The sequence below is a fragment of the Mustela nigripes genome, chromosome 14 (genome assembly GCF_022355385.1).
Source record: "Mustela nigripes isolate SB6536 chromosome 14, MUSNIG.SB6536, whole genome shotgun sequence".
Lineage (NCBI taxonomy): Eukaryota > Metazoa > Chordata > Mammalia > Carnivora > Mustelidae > Mustela > Mustela nigripes.
In genome coordinates, this window is record NC_081570.1 from 4,650,006 (window position 1) to 4,670,319 (window position 20,314).

The 20,314-nt window shown below is 50.5% G+C and overlaps 1 protein-coding gene and 1 non-coding gene across 14 annotated transcripts in view; both read left to right on the plus strand.

Moving 5' to 3' along the window:
* The window catches only part of CAMTA1 (calmodulin binding transcription activator 1), an 822,863-nt gene that overhangs the window by 400,048 nt on the left and 402,501 nt on the right, over positions 1–20,314 (plus strand). For all 13 annotated transcript variants that reach the window (XM_059374689.1, XM_059374684.1, XM_059374683.1 and 10 more), the window contains one exon: positions 19,837–19,972. In XM_059374689.1, the coding sequence (XP_059230672.1) occupies positions 19,837–19,972 (136 nt within the window). The remainder of the gene's footprint in view (positions 1–19,836; positions 19,973–20,314) is intronic.
* On the plus strand, positions 13,610–13,716 carry LOC132002315 (U6 spliceosomal RNA). Its single transcript, XR_009399815.1, has one exon. It is a non-coding gene; the product is annotated as a U6 spliceosomal RNA (small nuclear RNA).

Genomic DNA, 20,314 nt, shown 5'->3' on the forward strand with positions numbered 1-20,314 from the left:
CCATCCATCCACCCATCCACCCATCCACCCATCCATCCACCCTTCCCTCCCCACATGCCTTCCTTGCTTGCTTCATCCAGGTTACTGGCCCTTTCCTCCACGCAGATGCCAGACTGTAGGGAGTGAAATGGCCGGTCTCCGCTGTCACGAAGCTTACGGTCCCGCAGAGGACAGAGACATGGAGTAGGTGTCTGTGCCCGTGTGGTGGGGGTGGCCCTGAGCAGGGAGAGAAAGGACTGTGTGGGAAATGCATAGAAGGGTCAGCCTCCAGGTCCAGCAGCATAGGGAAGGCTTCACGAAGGGACCCTCCTTGACTGTATATAAGCAACGTGAAGACAGGGCTTGTGGTTTTCAAAGCCTTAGAGGAGCTGCCGCATCAGTAGGCAGTCGATGGAGTGCCTGTTGTTTGTGTGAGGCTACAAGGGGTTTTGACTAGGGTTACGAGGAGGGATGGAAATGCAAAATGAATAGTTCTGCAAGGTGATGGTTAAGAAATGCTTGCTCGCCGAGTACGCGGGTGAGTGTGCCTTTACCAGCTTATGTTTGTGAAGAAATGCTCCCAGCACATGTTAAATCTGACTCCCTGTGCAGAAGAAGCTTAAGAAGGGCTCATCTGAGTTTTCACTTGACTCATGAATATGTAAGCACGTTTCCTTTTAATCTCCGATTTTATTTTATTAGATGTATTTTCATTTATCGGATCTAAGATCTTCATTGGGATCGATGAGAAATTTAACGGAGGCGTCATCCTATCTTCCAAATGGCGGGTAGAGGGAAGAAGAGGCGGTCCGGCCAGTGAGGTCCTGGGGGCGAGACTCCTGAGTAGTCAGCTCGGGGAGCCGCTGGGCTGTGATGCCAGAGAACAGTCCTAATCATAATCACTGCTGCGAATCGTAAGAGTTTCTATGGTACCTTGACTTGTGTAGCACCTTTATGTAAAGCCGGAGAGCTCAGACTTTCCCGCTGCTCCCCGAGGGGGAGAGAAGCCGACTCCCTGCAAAGTAGGGCCATAGGTCTTGCCGGCCTCGTTTTACAGCAGGAGAAGCTGCGGGTTTGGTTGGAAATGTAATCGCTGCTCAAGGTCAGGCTGCAAGCCCATGGCTAAGGCGCCTGATGAGTTTTCCGAGGGATGGCCTACATGCGCGCCGGTCTGCAGGCTCCCATTCCAGTTGGCAGGGCACCGCCATGGGTGGCTCAGCTCCCCGCCCCCGGTGGGGAGAAGAGAAGCCGGCAGCTGCAGGGTCCCAGTGTGTTCCCACTCCGAAGGAGGCCCGGGGTAGAAACGTTTTCCAAAATGATTTTCCACTTGCTAAAATTAATTATTTAAGGAGATCTGCTGTGTACTGGTTTATCTTTAGACATCATCATCATTTTGGATGGCAGCACAGAACTCACAAGGTCTCTTCTTCTGCCGCTCATGGGGGGTCCTGAGGCCCCGTTGGTAGCTCGGAAGCATGGAGGGAGGGGTCCTCTCTCCTGGAGTCAGGTGATTGTCAAGGGCAAGGCTCTGGGGCCAGTGAGGCACTGGCCCACGCTCCCTTGGGGCTCTTCCGTGGGAGCGTTTGGTGGATGTGTGTCCCCTGCTGGCTCAGGCCCTGCGTATCAGCTCCTCTGTGTCATTTGGACTGACTGATGGCACTGTGCCTGCCACACTGCGGCTTCCTTTGCTGCCTGTGGACACGGCTGCTGCTGTGACAAGTCCTGGTTTCTACATACCGTGTGCATCGCCATCAGCCTGTCCAGCAGAATGCCATGAAGTGCCTTGACCTGCCACGGCCCACAGGGAGTTTGGAGGAGAGTCTAGATGTGTCAGGAAGGAGCCCAAGGGTGCCAGGTGAATGGGGCAGCTCAGACTGGTGCAGCACCCACCAGGAGCCAAACCTTTGATTCCCCTGCAAAGTCCCTCCTCCCCCGTCACCCTCTCCCCGCCCCCACCAGCAGTTTCCCCAAAACTTCTCTGACCAGGAGTGGGGATTCGTTTTCTATGACACTGGATTTCTGGAGCTTGGAACTTGTCGGGAAGTCAGGTCACGCAGAGGAGTGGCGAGTTTAGCGCCGCATAGCCACGGAAACTGCCAGGCAGCTGAGAAACTCTAGAGAAATGCAGAAGATCCCCAGGACACTCGGCTCCGTTTCTGGGCTTCACTTCTCTACCTGGGTCTCCTCTCCGGAGAAGTTCACAGTCGGATGTGCAGACTTCCGTGGGCTCTGAGTCCTCTGCAGTAGAGAAATCTGGGGTCTGCTCTCTCCGAGGAAGGCTCTGTTCCCCCCTAGAAGCTGGCAAGAGAGCCCCTCCCCCCATTTTTGAGTGTGGCCGGGCCACTCATCTCCTAGTGGCTTTTGGGAATCTGCCCCTAACAAATGTGAGGTTGCTTCTGTGTGGGTCCAGTGTCCCTGGGAACTTTCTGCACTTCCTAAATAGGAGTTGTAATCCCCTATGATAAGGGACACCGTGAAGAGTGACAGAAGATGTGGTTGTTGTCTCTCGCTCCGAACGAGGTCAGGTGCAACTGTGTGTCCCCCACGCCGGGAGTCCTTGCACAGAGTCCCGCACTCAGCGGGCCGAGGGCCACTGCTGGCTTCTGGGAAAGTAGGGCCTGAGGCCGGAGCCCCAAGGTAGGACTTTGTGCCTCAAACCTGCCTTAAGGTCATCGCTGGGCTTTTTGCCTCGTCCTCACAGCTACCTGGCTCCCCCGGCAATAAAACATCGTTTTCTATTAAATGATGTGTCTGACATTTACCAAATTTTTATGTGACAATTTAGAAGGAACTGGTTGCATTAAACAGCCTTATTAATATTGCAGTATCATGATTAGGGGGAACATCACGGTCGTTAGACCATAGGGCCGGATTTACGAGCTCTGGAGGAGGAGGCAAAGAGGTCTCTGTTGACCAAAACCCCTTCAGCACAATTCACGCTATGATTGATGAAAGTCAGAGGCGAATCCCCCTGGTAACGACGCAGCCCTGCGCTGTGCTGAGAGCACCTTAGAAAGTGCGGATCACACTTCTCCGTCTGCGGAAGGCACGTGCCGACTCGCCGTGTTGTAGCACCGAGGGGGAAGCCCCATCGGGCCGGGTCTGAGGTAGACGAGATGGACCCTTTCCGACCAGTCTTTTGGTGTCGTGGGACTCTGTCTTCTGGTGTTGTGGGACTCTGAGTCTCGGTGCGGGTCATAACTGTCTTCCGGGGCAGGAGCAGGGGCAGGGGGCGAGCAGCATCGGACAGGGGTAAAAACGTGTACCTGGGGTGACACTTGCCTCCACAGGGGGCTGATGTCACCCCTAACTGCCGTGTGGCCTTAGCCGAATTGTCTAGCCTCTGTGAAATGGGCTGGCCCCTCCGTGAAGAAGAGGGGCAGGACCACCCACGGCGCTTAGCCAGCGCCTGCCGCTTCCTTCCTGCTCAGTGTGTGTTGGCCTCTCCAGGGGTTTGAGGGGGTCTTTACAGATCCCCTCTGCCCCCAGGCCTCGTTAGGAACCCACTGGAGAGATTTGGGGAGGCCCACCATAGTTAATATGCCTTTCCGGGTCTATGGGAGACTCCAAATTAAAGGATATGGCTCCTGCCTGGGGTTCCCAGGCTTCCGGGGAGGCAGCCGCGTGGAACTCACTGGAATCAGACACGGACCGGTACAAGGAGGGTCCAGATGGAGGCCTGTGTTGCCTGTGGAGGGGCAGAACGGGTGGTATTTAATTCCGTGGAGGGAGACAGTGAGAGTGTAGCATTTGAGATAGGCCTTGAAGAACCCAACGGGATTTTGGCTTTGGTCAGGGGTGGAAGAAAGGGACTTTTAGGCTAGGATGATACCCTGTACAGTGACACAGAGACCCGAGGATACATGTGCAGGTGGCCCACTGGGGCTGGGTCCCTGGTGCACAAGGCCATTTGTGCCAAAGGGCAGCGAAGCAGGCTGAGCCCAGTTGGCAGAAGGCTTTGATGCCAGTCTAATGAATGGCTCATTCAGTGTGCTAACAGTGTGTGACTAGGACTTGAAGGTCACGCTGGAGCAGGCCAAGTGGGGCTGGTGCAGTTCTGTCCCAGGGTGGGCAACTCAGAGGCGGGAGGGGAGAGCAGGGGGTGGGGGACAGTGATACAACGTCACCTCCCTGTTTTGTGTCCTGATCGTCCTGGTGGAAGCCTGATGATGCTTGCCGGTCTGCCGAGATCGGTGAGATGGGACCTCTGTTCCCAAGGGCCCCGGAGGGTAAGACTCAACCCTTGAGTGCCCGATGATGAGGCAGAGTCTACAGACTCTGGGGTGAGGAATGGGGGTCTGGGGGGTCAGGCAGGTGGGTGAAGAAGGGGAGGGGAGGGGGGAGGAATGTGGACCTAGAGGGGTGCCAAGCCCTTGTACAGATGGCAGGGAACAGCGTAAGCATCCCTAAAAATTCAGTTTTCCAATGACAGAGAGTTTTCTTTTCTCTCTTACTATGAAACAGTACATGCTCCTGTGGACAAATTAGAAATATAGGGAAGCAAAAGGATAAGAACAGACCTTTGAGTCCTACAGGCGCAGCTAAACATTGGTCATGATGTGGGGCCTGACATTCATTCTCGCTTTCATCCAAGTGTTTCTTCTCGGGCCTTTGAGCTGGTTGAGGCCCAAAGCATGGTCCTTTGAGGCCTCAGTGGGTAATTCCCAGGGGTCCTTCAAGTTCAGGGATGGAGCATTGGTGTCACTGGGGGCTACTGAGGCCAAGCAGCCGTGTGGAGGGTGCCCGTGTTGTGAGCCCGTGGAAGATTCTGGAGCTGGCACTGGGTGTTCAGAAGGAAGGCGCCCTCCCCCCAGCCTGGAGAAAGCACCCCTGGTACTCTTGTGGCCCCAAAACCCTGGTTCAGAGGCAGCAGCTTCAGGATTCACGGCCCCAGGCTTTGGTTGCAAAGCCTTGCTGGAAAGCCAGATGAGCCCTTGCCAATTAAAGGGAGCTTCTGGGAAGCAGGAAAGAGGGTTAGGGTCAGGGATGAGGGGTGGAGGGGAGGAAGCTGTCTTTGAGGGGACCTAGCAGCGCCTAGCTCTGGCCTCCAGGCACTGGAGGCCACTTAGCATCCCTGTGTTCTCCCGGACGGCTCCTCTGGGCTAACCCCTCTTTCCCGCAGCCCTCCCCAGGCTGGCCGTTGCTCATGGAGAAGCTCCTTCCCTGCCTGTCTCCCGCCATCTGGAACACCCCCCTGAATGCTCTGCCTCATCAGCCCTCCATCTGCACCAAAGGTCATTTCCCTGATTCTGTTATTAATCCCAGCAGCGTTTACCGGGGTTTTCGGTCTTCCATGTGGGAGAAGATCACTGTTCATGTCCAGGCGGAAGTGAGCACTGCAGGTCGTGGCCTTGGGTGGAGGTTATCACTCCGGCTTCTCCGCCCAGGAGCCCGAGCCGGAGAGACTGCAGAGAAAGTAGTTTCTCAGCCCAGGTAAAGGGCAGCTCAGACGATTTCTGGATGCACCCTGCAGCCTCTGGGCTCCACGCCAGCTGGGCACTGAGACCTGCTGCCTGTGACTTCTCTGAGAGCCCAGGGCTATGGCCATCAAGGCCTGTCCCGGGAGCAGACAGGGTCTCTCCTTCTTGAAGTTCTCCCTCTGAGCTCAGAACGACTTGCCTCCAGGCCTGCTTGTGGTGGGAACCTCAGCAGCCGGAGGGGGAGGGACACTTCAGTGCCTGGGCCATGGCAGGCCGAAGAGAAGCCGTCCCAGGGACCCCGGGTAGCTGCATCAGCATGAAGAAGCAGCTTGGGTCATGTGGCAAGGAGGGACTCCCAACTCAGGGTGCCCTGGAGCCCTCTGTGCGGATGGTGTCTTCACCCGCTGATGATGGGGTTGAGGTCGGGACGGGGCCAACACTGTCTGGGCCGGGGCCGGGCACAAAGGCCAGGCAGGAGAGAGGAAGGAAGCCGGCATGCTGGCTGGGTGGGACGGTTCTAGGCCTCCTGGGCCCTCCGGGCACTCACCACCTGTTCTGCTAGTGCGAGAGTCGTGTGATGCTTTTGATCAGAGTCAGTGCTGTGACTGCCCAGTGATGAGATGGGTGGGGGCAGAGGTCACTTTCCACCCTCCAACCCCCGTATCTGATGGACCAGGGGCTGACTTCATTCTCTAGCCTGCAGCTCAAGGACTTTGAGGCATTTGTGCCCTCTGAGACGCTCCCAGAATGGGGAGCCGGTGGCAGCCACCTGTCAGGGCTGTGCCGGGGAAGGAGAGGACTCCTGTGGCTCGGACAAGCCAACAGGGCCCCTGGCCTCCCAGAGGCTACCGGAGCAGGGACAGCTCAGCCTGTCCAGTGTCACAAGGGGGGACCCACAGGGTGCTAGTGGAACATGTGTTGGGGCTAGCATTGTGGGGAGACCCCTCCCCGTGGTGGTGGGCCCCACAGAGAGAGCAGGGACCATTGAAGGACTCTGGGGCTGAGTGGTCCTTCTTGCTGGGCGGAAGCTGGCTGCCATGCTGGAGGACACAGCCTGGGTGACCAGCACACGCAGGGATGGTCTTCCTGCGTCCATCTGTGCCCCAGACCCCTGGGCCCAGCTGTGCCTGGGCTGGGTGCTACTGTCAGCCTGGGCAGGGCTGGCCCTGAGCTCCCGCTGGCAGGATAAACCAGCCTTCGTCCTGGCTATTCCGTTTGCTTTGGAGTCAGAAGCGTGATTTACTCGAGAGCGCTTTTATGGTTTCTACTGAAAAAAAAAAAAAGTTACTAGACAAAACGATTCTATTTTAATGCACAGCATTTCTATCCTGGGTTATTTTCCATAGAGCACTTGCCCATGTATTGACGGATTCCCTTGCTAGACTCTAAGCTCCCTGAGGACCAGGACCAGCCTGCCGGTGGCTCCCCAGGGCCGATCGCGGTGCCCGGCGTGGAGGGAGACCCTGGAAGCGTGTGGAGAGCCGAAGAGCCTGGTGTTGGCAGTGACCTCTTTGCATCTCCCTGGAAGGTGGCCCTCCCTGATGTTCACACAGCTGCCCCTGGCAGATCTTCTGTCTGCCCATCTTTCTCTGAATAGTTATGGATTATGGAAAAGAAGAACAAAGCCCATTAAGAGGTTCCCCTACATTTGATGTGAGGAAGTTTTCATCAGAACGGTTCCATTTATTGGCCTTTAGCGTACAGCCTTATTCCCTTCCTCAAAACGAATATTGCCTTGTCTCCTTGAGAAAAATTGATTTCACCCAGGAAGGAGAAGAGCAAACTCCCTCCTCCTGCTTTTCTTCTTCTATTTTTTCCCTCCCACCGAGACAGAATTTATCTCCTAGGTAGGTGGGGGGGGTGGGAAACCAGGAATAATTGGACCAGAAGCTAATTCCCAGAGATTCATTGTCTCGAACGCTCCCACCAGAATGTGGGACGCTTGCCTTGAGTTGCATGCTAATGATAAATGACAACTCTAACAGACCGTCACATTGAGATGTTTAGTCCTTCCTGCTAGGAGATGACACATTAATTTTCCCTCAGATTTACATTGGATTATTAATAAAATATCAGTGTTGGAATGTGACAAGTGAGGGTCTGTAGAAGTGCCAGGCTTTGTTTAGGGGCACAGATTTTAGCCAAATGAGATGTCAGTGGGGTCAAATGTGACCCAGAAGCTGGTGGCATTTGAGTGGTCCTCTTTGCACTCCACTGGGCTCGGGCTCCCGTAACCTGGGCTGCGCTGAGGAGCAGGGATGGAAGCTTCTTTCTCTTTCCAGCAGGGATGAATCCAAAGAAAGGTGATGCCATATGTTCTTTCTCACTTTTTTCTTCTGCTTTGTCGTCAACCAAACACTTTACGTGGATGCAGCACTTTCTGTTTGTTTTCAAGAAAAGAGAGGACTTCCTTTGTTCCAGCCACTGAGTTTCTCCAGTAACTGGCTCATTTGCTGAGCAATTACAGAGTGTTTACTGTTTACATGGTGTGATGGCAGGTGCAGGAGACACAGGGACACAATCTGGGGAAGCCGGGTCCAGTGGGTCCCCCCGCTTCTCTGCTCAAAACCTTCAGGGGCTTCCCAGCCCTGCGAAGGTGAAGTTCAGAATTCTCAGAGCGGGTGGGGGCTGGTGGCTGGGGGGGACCACCCTGCAGAGCCTCCCTGTGACCCCTTCCCTATGTGTGCCCCACGCTGTGGCCCCACTGCGTGAGCTGCAGTTGCAAGGGCACAGTTAACTTGTGTTGTCTTAGGTCTTGTGTCACACTCGCACGAACGTCCAGGCTCCTCACTGCTCCTCCTTTGCTGCTGGGGCGGGTCCCCTACCTGGTTCATTTGTGTCTTTCATCACACTTGGAGCAAAATCCACCTTCCTTCAACCCCAGGCCTGCCCGGCTCTCCCCTCTGCCTGCACCTCCACCGGCTCTCTGCCTCCAACCTGCTTCTCAGGCCACTGGCCGGGCTGCTCTCTCTTTCCCGGGAGCCCTGGCCTTGGCCTCCGGTCAGATGCTGCGTCCCAGAGGAGGTCTCCAGGCTGGCCCGCTTCCTTCTCCTCCTCTGGCCCCAGCGGGTACAGGACCCGCCTCTTCCTCCCCGATGGGACAGCAGGCTTCACACAAACCGGGCTTAGGACACTTCTGTCCACAGCAGCACCTAGAGTCCCTTAGCAAATGCCTGGCCCGTAATAGCTGCTCAATAAATATTAATTGAATAAATCGCTGAAGGTCGTAATAGAATTTCGAGCTGAGCGCCCCGGGAGCTCTGGGGAAGGAGCTGTTAAGGACTCCCTGCAGACTTGCCCTGCACTGATGGTCATTACCACCTCCTCCTGTGGGCAGTCTCTTTCCAGTGACCCCCAGTCTCCATTAACAGGAACAAAACTGCGGTCAGCAGGCTGCACGGAGTGACCCTCGGGAAAACAGATTGGCTTCGGCAGCTTGAGCTGTCTCCTCATCCTGCCGTCAGTGCCCCACAGAGCCGTCCTGGCCTGTGGGCGGGAGAGGATGGCACTGCTCCCCGGGGGTCCCCCTGGCCTGGCCGTCCTCAGGGTACAGGGCGGCCTGCGGGACTCGGCTGTCCCCACCTCCGTTCTGGAGCATGGAAACAGGTGTCAGGACACCCTCCACCAGAGCCCCTGGGGACGGACGCAGCCGGAGGAGCGCCAGCAGGCGCAGGCACTGACGGCTGGCGGCCTAGGGGGCTTTTAGGCATCCGAATCTACCCAATCGTTTGTTTCCTGATAAGAAAGCCTCTTTTACGATTTTCAATTTGCCCTTATTTTAATGAAAAGAAGCTGGGGTTGGACCGCCCAAGAAGGAGCTAATCAAATAAAGCAAATTGGTGTTACCTTCTCTTGGTCCCTATTATTTCTATGGCTCCAGCTGGAATTTATTATGAAAAGCAATTGGTTTTCATATCTGGCCGATAGCAGACCCAGCCGGGCCTGACAACCCTTTCCGCCCTATCGTTCCATAAATAGCTCGCGGTGGCCGACTGCGGTGGGGGGAGGGGAGGGCACGGAATGCGCCCCACTAGCTTTCCTGCTCCTTGTCCCCCAGATCGGGAAGACCCTATAAACAAGTCAGAAGGAAACACCAGGTTGAAAGTTAATAAGCCAGCTCCTGTCCAAGAGACTCGGGCTGTCGCGGTGGCTTCTTGGGGTTCCATTTCGCGTCCTATCAACCTTGCTGCATTCCAGCCATCAATTACTGCTCTTGCTGGGTCTGTGTGCAAGGGAGATAAGCAGAGGAGACATTCCTTTTCCAGATTCCTTTCCTCTCCTTGCAACAAAAGGAAGAACTAAAGGAACAATTTAAATCGGGTTCAGACGATCCTTCCTTTATATGAAATGTTCTGCCGTGAGAGGGACCGTGGGCTCTGAAAGTACCCTGGGGGCGTTGCTACTAGAGAAGGGGAGAGGGTACCTGGGGATGTGCCGGGGATTTATGGCAAGATGCCAGGAAGGGGTGCAGCGGGCTGGTTCGCTGGTTCTGTTCTTACCAGCTGTGTGACCTTGGGAAAGTTAATTCCCTTCTCTGTGTCCCAAACCTTCTCATCTGTAAAGCGAGGCTAACAGTATTCATCTACTACAGCTGTCATGGGACTCCCAGGAGAAGCGGGTAGGAAGGGCTTCACCTCTAGCTAACACACTGTGAACGCTTGACAAATGGCCCTTCTTGTTGTCATAGCAATTGTTGTCATGCTGGTTATTGACATTTTGGACTAGACCACGTACTTCTAAAGGCACACTGAAGTCAGGCCATTCTGTGTTGGAAAGACGAGAAGGAGAGGTGTGGGGACGCGTGTGCGGACTGCCGCGAAGTCTCTAACTGCCCCCTGGGGTGGAGACTTAGCCCTGGCCTCAGGAGCAGCATCCCCTGCTCTAGGACACTTTGTGCCTTGTCACAGGAGGCTGTTTCACATTTGGGGTCGGGGCCGGAGGCCATTGGAACGGCAGGAACTGCATTTCCCCGTACGCAGGCCCTTCTCTGTGCCTCCTGGTGGGAGGGATGGGGCCAAGGGCAATAAATAGAAGAGGAGGAGGGACGGGAGCCTGCGCAGGTACGGGAGCCTGCGCAGGTCGGCTTCCAGCTGGGAAAGGGGACTCTCTGGAGATGCTCATCGTTTAGAAGCCATCCAGACACTGCTTTGGGAGGCTTGCTAGGAACGAGGACCTCATCTCTTCTCCAAGGGAAGCCACAGGGACACATCATAAGAGTTCAGCGGAACAATAGCTGAGCCGCCAGATCCAAGCTTTATAGCACCAAGTCTGCTCCCTCTGGGCCAGGCCAGGGGAAGGGGCTGACAAGAGACTCCAGGAAGCCCACGGATGCTGGGGGAGCAGCCTGACCTCAGCTGTCTGCGTGGAGTATAAGGTGGGTGTCAGGGTCCTGGAAATGAGCCATTAGTGACAGGAAAAGGGGGCTTCTAGGAGGAATGGCCATGGACCTGAGCTGTTTTCAGCGCACTGATATCTTTTCTTTTTTTAAAATTTTACTTTATTTTTTCAGTGTTCCAAGATTCATTGTTTATGCACCACACCCAATGCTCCATGCAATACGTGCCCTCCTCAATACCCACCACCAGGCTCACACATGCGCCCCTCTCCCCTCCAAAACCCTCAGTTTGTCTCTCAGAGTCCACAGTCTCTCATGGTTTGTCTTCTCCTCTGATTTCCCCCAACTCCCTTCTCTCCATCTCCTAATGCCCTCCGTGTTAGTCCTTATGCTCCACAAGTAAGTGAAACCATATGATAATTGTCTCTCTCTGCTTGACTTATTTCACTCAGCATAATCTCTTCAGTCCCATACATATTGATACAAAAGTTGGGTATTCATCCTTTCTGATGGAGGCATAATACCCCATAGTGGATATGGACTACATCTTCCTTATCCATTCGTCTGTTGAAGGGTATCCTGGTTCTTTCCAGTCTGGCAACTGTGGCCATTGCTGCTGTAACATTGGGGTGCAGATGGCCCTTCTTTTCACTACATCTGTATCTTTGGGGTAAATACCCGGTAGTGCAATTGCAGGGTCATAGGGAAACTCTATTTTTAATTTCTTAAGGAATCTCCACACTGTTTTCCAAAGTGGCTGCACCAACTTGCATTCCCACCAACCGTGTAAGAGGGTTCCCCTTTCTCCACATCCTCTCCAACACACGTTGTCTACTGTCTTGTTGATTTTGGTCATTCTAACCTGTATAAGCTGGTATCTCAATGTGGCACACTGATTTCTAAAGTTAGACTCAAGCTCAGGAAACAGTGTCTGGACCATGCCTTTTGTAGGATTAACCTAACCTTGGCTGCAGTTCCCCGTGGCTCCATAAATTCCTATTTAATATCCACACCCCAAACCTCTCAAGAACACCTCACTCCTCTGATCTTCTGTTATCAATTGTCTCCTATGCACCTAATTTGAAAAATGTATTTTGCCTTAAAGTGGTGGATGAGTGTGTGGGTGCCTCCAACAGAAGGCCTCTCCAATGTGTAATGTTTTGGTCATACCTACAACATGCCACTTCAAAGTCCAAGTCTCACCATCATTGCTCCTGGCAGTGGGACCCTAGAAAAAGGGGCCGAGTTATCATTATTAGTACGTATTACATGGTGGATAGCATGCTGGGCACCTTGCATGCATAATGTTTACTACAACAGAGAGACCAAATGATTTGTTCAAGGTCCTACAGCTCATAAAGAACTGAGCCAAGATTGTAACCTTGGGCTCACTTCAAATCCCATGATCATCTTTTTTAAAAAAAATTCTTATTATGGAAAATTTCAAACATCTACAAATATAGATAGGCTAGTGTAATAAACTCCTAAGTACTTATCATCCACTTTCAATGGCCAACACATGGCCCATCTGGTTTCAGCACATTCCCCCCATGACCACACACATTATTTTGAAACATATCTTATACACTACACAATTTCATCAGTAAATGCTTCAGTGTGTAGCTCTAATATATACTCTGCATGGCAGTTATCACTCTAAAAAACTAATAGTTCTAGATACATTAAATGCCTATAACAGTTGAAGATTCCAGTTTCAAAAATACCATGTATATGTATATATTTATTTTATTTTATTATTTTTGTATTTGGCTCAGTATCTAAGTAAGGTCTATATATTGACACATCTTTTGTCTCTTTTAATCTATATATTTCTACTCTAGCATTCTCTTATTCTCTTTTTTCACTCAATTTATTGAAGAATCCAGGTCATTTGTCCTGCAGAGCTTCCCACAATCTGGATTTTGCTGATTATATCCCTATGGTGTCCTTTACCATGTTCTTCTGTCCTCTGTGAATCTTAGAAAGTGGTAAATCAAGAAGTCTGAGTATTTCAAACTAAAAAAAATTTTATTTCCTACAACAAATTGTTCTACCATGGACACATCCTGTCTGGTTGTCTCTCTTTTGTGATATTAGTCACTGTCGATGATTCATTAAGAATAACGGGTTGTAAAATGGTGACTTTTTGTCACTTTTTCATTTATTGGTAGTAATACTTTTACAGAGAAAGTCCTCCCTTTTTTTGTGGTTTGTTAACTCAAAGGAACAGTTGGTACAGAAAAGGTGAGATAAATGCCTGATTCTTCCTTCTAATCCTTTTTTAGTTTTCAGAATAATGTATTGCATCACTAGTCTCCTCCAACAATGATCACTTAGTTTTTTTGTTTACGTGCTTTAGTTTCATTATGAACTTATGGATTTAAATATATTTAATGTGTTTTAACTCAAAGAAGCTGCTATTCTTATTGACACTGAAATTGGCCCATTTTTGGAGCCTTTTCAGTTTGGTTCCCAAGTTCTTTTTATATAATTTAAAATCTTTGACACAGCTCACATTACAGTTAATGGTGAAACTGAGTGTTTTCCCTCTAAGATGAGGAGCAAGACAAAGGTGTTTATTCTCACCATTTCTATTGGAGGGTCTAGCCAGTGCAATAAGGTAAGAAAAAGAAATGACATGGAATGCCTTTGAATGGAAAGGAAGAAGTGAAACTCTATTTATTCATAGGTGACTTGACTATAAATGTAAAAGACCCTAAAGAATCCACAATTTTTTTTTACTAGAACTAATAAATTAATTTAACAGAGTCACAGAATACAAGGTCAATATGCAAAAATCAAATCGTGTATCTGTCTATAAGTGGAAATGTGGGAATGAGCAATCCAAAAAGGAAATTTAAGGTAGACAATTCCAGTGCTCCCTTCCGCAGCACATATACTGAAATTGGACTGATACAGAGGAGATCAGCATAGCGCCTTCACAAGGATCACACACAAATTCATGAAGTGTTCCACACTTAAAAAATAAAAAGTAAACAATTCCATTCACAGTAGCATCAAAAGGGAAAAAGCACTTAGATAAATTTAATTTATAAAATATAAAACCTATACTACAAAGTCTTACTGAGAGAAATTAAAGATTTACACAAATGGAAAGGCGCTCCATGTTCCGCGATTGGAAGTGATTAGAAGATTCAATATTGTTAAGGTGGCAGTTCTTTCCTAATTGATTTTTAGACTCGCTGCAACCTCTATCAAAATCCCAGCAGGCATTTGTGTTGCTGCAGAAATTTTCAAACTAACCTTTAAAGTTTCTACAGGAATACAAAGGACCTATAATAGCGAAAACAATTTTGAAAAATAAGAGCAAGGTTGGAGGACATATAGTCCCTGACTCCGAAACTTACTTCAGAGCTGCAGCAATCAGGGCGGTGTAGTATCGTCATGAGGATGGAAAACAGAGCAAAGCGTGAAGTCCAGAAATAAAGTCTTACGTTTATGGTCAATGTATTTTCATCTAATGTGCAAGTATAATCCAATGGGGGACAGGACAGCTTTTTTTTTTTTTTTTTTTTTTTTTTTTTTAAAGCAGAAACAAACAAGAGAAACCAAATGGCGCCGGGACAATTGGATGTCCGTGTGCCAAAAATCAACTTGGGTCCTTTTCTCACACCATACAAAAAGTTAACTCAAAATGCATCATACATTTAAATATAAAAGCTGAAACTATAAAACTATGAAGAAAACACATGAGAAGATTTTTGTGACCTCAGGCTAGGAAAAAGAAATTCTAGATATGATATTGAAAGAATGATTCATAAAAGAAAAAAAAATCAATACATTGGAAATTTACCAAAGTTAAAACTTCTGCTCTTTAAGAGAAACCCATAAAGAACAGAAAAAGTCACAGACTGGGACAAAACATTTGCGAATCCGATGTCTGATAAAGGACTTCTATCTAGATCTTATGGAAATAGCTCTTAGGAGGCGCCTGGATTAAGCCTCTGCCTTCGGCTCAGGTCATGATCTCAGGGTCCTGGGATCGAGCCCCACATCGGGCTCTCTGCCCAGCGGGGAGCCTGCTTCCTCCTCTCTCTCTGCCTGCCTCTCTGCCTACTTGTGATCTCCGTCTGTCAAATAAATAAATAAAATCTTAAAAAAAAAAAAGAGAGAAATAGTACTTACAACTCAAAAAGAAGAACACAACTCAATTAAAAATGGGCAAAAGATTCAAATAGACATTTCACTAAGGAGCTTCTGTGAATGGCTAATGAGGACATGGAAAGACACTCAGCGTCATTAATCTTTAGGGAGATTTAAATGAAAACACTGCCACATACCCAGGAGGATGGCCATAACCCAAGAGACAAGACAGTGCCAGAGGCTGGGCACGGTGTGGAGATGCTAGAGTCTTCATTGAGCTCTAGTCAGAGGTACAACAGCGCTGCCCCATTGGAACACAGTCTGGCAGTTTTAGGTTTATGTTCTCTGATGTGTCTGTCTTTCACCTGTTGTTGCTGGGTTTTTGATCATGCTGAGGAAGTTTTCTCCACTTTCAGGTTATAGAGAAACTCACCTGTATTTTCTCCCAGTAGAGTGATTTTATTTACTACATTGAGATCTTGGTCCACTTGGAATTCATGCTGCTGTACAGTGCGAGGGATAGATCCAATTTTATCTTTTTCCATATGCCAGTATCACTTAGGAAAGTCGTCCCCTTCCCCTACTGACTTGCAATGTCTCCTTCAGTGTGTACTAAATTTGCATATGCAAGTGGGAATATTTCTGGATCTCCTAGTCTGTTCCCTTGGTCTTTCTATGTATTCATGTGTCAATTCTATACTTTTGAAAATACGGAGGCTTTTTAGGACTAGCTAGCTCTACATCTTGGTCCTCTTTATTCAAGTTTTTGACTATCGCTGGTGTTTTTTCCTTTCCTATAATTTTTATAATAAAATTCTCTAGATCCAGCAAAAATCCTTATGGGATTCTTGTCATTATCTTTTATTTATAAATTAATTTTGGGAAGATTGACGTTTTTATGACCTCTCTCTTCCTGTTACGTTATGCTTTTGCACTCCCTGAACCTAACTTGTCCTGTAGACTTTTGTAGTTTTTGTCCTCAGGTTTTCAGAATTTCTTATTAAGTTTATGCCCAAGTATTTTGTTTCCTCTTTCTCCATAGTGCTTACTGTCTGATGTAAGTCATACAGTACATATGCGACGGCGTTCTCCGTCATTCCTCTTGTTTCATTTGTGTGTGCGTGTGTGTGTGCGTGTGTGTGTGCATATCACACGCACACACACACACTATTGATTACATATCTTCATTTTATATCTGCTTGTTTACTTTCATAATTCACGGTAGTTTCTCCTTTGATCCCATGGTCTTTTTACTAGACTGCATGAGTGTTACTGGTCTTGCCAGCTATTAGTTTCTCAGCTTCAAAGTGTTTTTGGCTAGAACCCCGTCATTAGAACGAAGCTCCCTGTTGTCCACGGTTTGTCCTCTCTGCTGTGATGGGGGACTTGGTTGTCTCCCGGAGGCTCTCTTGGACGGCAGCTTTAGTCCTGGTTTCCCCCTGGAGAGCCTGAGATGGGGACTTGCATACCAGCCATTTATCTGAGAGGGGGTCCCGGGAAACACCAGCAGGGGGCACGAGCGTGAGGGAGGAAGGAGAGGAATACAAAGGAAGGGCTCTTGTCCAGCAGGTCTCCACTCGGGCAACTGGAACGTAGGTTCTGGAAGACCGGGTAGAGCACCCAGAGTCGTCCGAAGCATGGGGTGAGGACACCTGGGATTGCCTCAGAGTTGTCCCAGTTGCGCGGTGAGGAAGCCAGGACTTCACCCGCCCCCCCTTCCTATCCCCTTACTGGGTGCAGGATGCTTTCAGGGCCTTAAAGATTACCCTGCCAGTAGAGCAAACCAGGCCTGGCCTCACAGTCTGTGCTAAACCAGGAGACTTTCGGGAGGCTCTGGAGTCACACTGACTCCGAGTAAATCCTGTGCAGATGCTTTCTGGGTACAAAGGCTTTGTTCCCTCATCTGTATGTTGGAAATGATGACAGTATCACATGGATTGAGATGTAGCTGTGGATGTCATTGTGATGTAGATACAGGTGTCGACATCGAGACACACAGTGGGGTGTAGAAGGAGCTAGAGACACAGGCAGATACAGCTGCAGACGCCGGTGTAGACACCCACATGGAGGCAGAAGGAGGCACAGGTATAGACGGGGGCATAAGCATGCCTGGGGCCTGCTCCCTCGCTGGGACTGCGGATCCACCAGGGGCAGGACTTCTGTGCCTACTTGACCCTCTGTCCTCAACTCTGTTCCCACTTCCCCGCTCTTCTCAGGTGAGTGTTACCTTTTACGCTGTTACCAGATGTTCTCAAGCCCTCCCCTGACTGGCCCACCCCTCCCTCCTCTCCTGGACCCCTTCCCACCAGCTCCGGCTTACCCTGGATTATCTTCTGGGATGGCACTTCGGCCTCGCTTTCTTCGAGCGGTGGGGCCCCTCTGCGGGCTGGTTTTCTCTTAGGACCTGAGAACTCTGGAGGGAGGGGCCTTCCCCATGACACAGAGCCGAGGCAAGTTCTAATAAAATCAGAGTGCTGGATTAAACACGATTACGTTGCTCATTATGGCAAGTTAAAGTGATGATTCCATTTATTTAGGCCATTTAAGGTGGACACTTTGGTTCCCCGTGGGATTGTGTCCATCTCAAAGTGTCGGGTGACAGGGCCATTCTCGCATTCCTAGAATGCAAAGGGCAGGTCGCTGGAGGAGGATGGTTTCCTTAGGTGGGTGTCATTGTGGTTCTGACTGTGGACGTTGACAGTATTTTGGGAAAGTTCAGTCTGTCTGGGTCATACAGTCATGATCTGGGGACAGCTGGTCTGAATATACTGCTGAGGGTCCCTAGCCATATTTATTTTTGATCTTTATTTTTTAAAAAGATTTTATTTATCTATTTGACAGAGAGAGAGAGAGAGAGAGAGAGAGCGTGAGCACAAGCAGGGGGAGTGGCAGGCAGAGGGAGGGGGAGAAGCAGGCCCCCCGCTGAGCAGAGAGCCTCCTGCGGGGCTTGATCCCAGGACCCTGGTATCATGACCCGAGCCAAAAACAGATGCTTACCCGATGGAGCCTCCCAGGCGCCCCACTGACCCTGTTTAGAAAGGGCGGGCGGATGGCGCAGATCTCTGTATAGCCTCTTCGCTCACGAGAAGTTGGACTGGATTGATGTTGGAACAGACCAGTTTTCTGGGACCAGTGGAGTCCCTGCAACTCCATGGATGTCTTCCTTCCTGGTGGAGGGGGAGAGACGAATGCAGAACCCGTCTACTTGATCGGATACATTCCTCCGCTTGCTCCTGAGGCCTCGGCCCGGAGCACAGCAGCTGCATGTTGGGTTCTCCCAAGAGTGCGAGCCTAGAGCAGGGCTGAAGTGGAAAGAAGCAGGCACAGCCGGGCCCACGTTTGAGCGTACTGCCCTTTAGAAATGGAAGAATACTGTAGGGTTTTCAGTGCAAACTTGTAAGCTCCAGACAGACGGTCAGGTGACAGCATTGTGACAAGCGTGTGAAGCCATTGCCCAGTTGTTTTAGTCGGCCCGACTTAGGGAGGAAACCAGCGCTGACACAGACCAACTGCACCGTGATCGGCAAACAATGAAGTGGTGGGAGTCGCTGTCGAAAGTCTGTCGTTTCCATTGGGATTGCTGTTCGGTCATCAGCTTGCTGCTGAAGGACACTGCCGCTGGCTGGATGGGAACGGCCAGTAGCCGCTGTCACCCCAGCGTGACTTTCTTTCCCTTACAGACCATAGAAAAGTAAGACCTCACTGGCCAGTGTTGGGTGCCTACTTGTGAAATTCCCACTTGTTCAGGGGAAGAGGAGGCTCTTGCCCCTGGAAGCCTGGCCGGCCTGCCCTTTCCACATGTCGCTCCAGCAGAGACCCAGAAGCCCACCGGCCCTGGAAGAAACACCCTCTTATGCCTTGTCTGCGTGAAGAGCCCTCGCGCAGTGGCTGGAAGCGACATGTGCCTGGGCTGGTCTCCTGGGCACACAGACTCCCCCGTGCCCCTTTGTGCCAGGGTTTCAGTCTCAGAGGGACCCGGAGCTGGCTGCGGGGCGCGAGCGGTGTGCTATGAGCCTTGGGGGGACTCGCGGGCTTCCTTGCCAGCCGCAGGTGGCCCCCCAGCCGCCGCTTTATTCTGGAAGGGGCTCACCATGGACGTGCTGCCGGAGGAGTTTGGTTCTTTCTTTTTTGGGGGGTTTCCAGCCCAAAGCGTGTGCCCGCTGCAGCTGCGGAAGTATGTGCGGACGTCCTCTGCTCTCTGCGATTGGCGCACAACTTCTTTTAGGAAAAGTCAAGGTTCTTTCTGTTTGTTCTTTTCAAACGGCACTAGAGCGACTGGCCACGCTCAGCATTTAGCAAGTGGGAAGTGGGCTCTTTTCCTAAGGTTAGGGTGGCTGTGGACCAGACACACAGACAAATGTACCAGGCAGGACTGAGCCTTCCGACAGCCAAGCCCAAATGTGAAACAATCAGGTACTTAGCTGGCCCGGGAAGAGGGGCTGTGGACGTTCCCGTGAATCTCACAGTGATCTAAACGCGGGCAATGAATCAAGAGCGCGTGGCCTGGACGGCTAGTCCTTCCATTGGTCTGTTCTTAACATAGTCATCTAGCGTCTGCATTAAACTTATTTATTTCCTAATGCCGGGTGATGGATTAAAAGATGTGTAGAAAATCTTTCTACAAGAGATAAGATATTGCCGGCTGCCACAACACCCCCGGCTCTTTTTGCTTTCTCTTGCTGTTTTTTTCTACTTTTCAGCGCAGAGCTGAGACCCCCACATCGTATATCTTGATTAGATGGTGGATATTACTAAGGGGATGTTTTTTAAGCCTATCATTGACACATTTAATTCATTAGGTACCAAATCCACAAGCAAATTTTGGCTGGCCATAAAACATGGTTAATCCAGGAGCTGCAATAAAAGGTGAAAAATTATGTCCCGGCAAATGTGGAATATTGCTTTTCTGTAGAGACTTTTACTGGTCTACGATATCTTTCTTCATAAATTTTTCTTGTGCTCCGTTCTCCTGGTAACTTAACCATTTGTTGTTTCCAGACCACAGAATGGCTCAATGATCCTCTACAACAGGAAGAAAGTAAAATACAGGAAGGATGGATACTGCTGGAAAAAGAGGAAAGACGGCAAGACGACCAGAGAGGACCACATGAAGCTGAAGGTCCAGGGAGTGGAGGTAAAGGCAGGAAGGCTGTCTCGGTTCGCAGATGTTGCTTCTGGGCTGCGAGGACGCGGAGTCGCTTTGGAGTAACTGGCTGCCAGTATTTTTGTTTGCCAAGACCCCGTTTGCTGTTTTGTTTTGTTTGCTGCCTTCTTACCCAAGAGTCTCCAATCCGGTTGTCCGTGAAGGCCAGGTTTAGCTAACGTCCTCGTGTTTCTTGGGAGTCCTTGATGTGCAGACTGGTATTTGCTAGGCCCCTGCAGAGTCCTGTGTTGTGTGTATCACAGAGGGACATGGAGAGTGCAGGAGCGAGGGAGAGGGGCCGCCTGAGGTCTCCCTCTCGAGGTGGCCTGGACC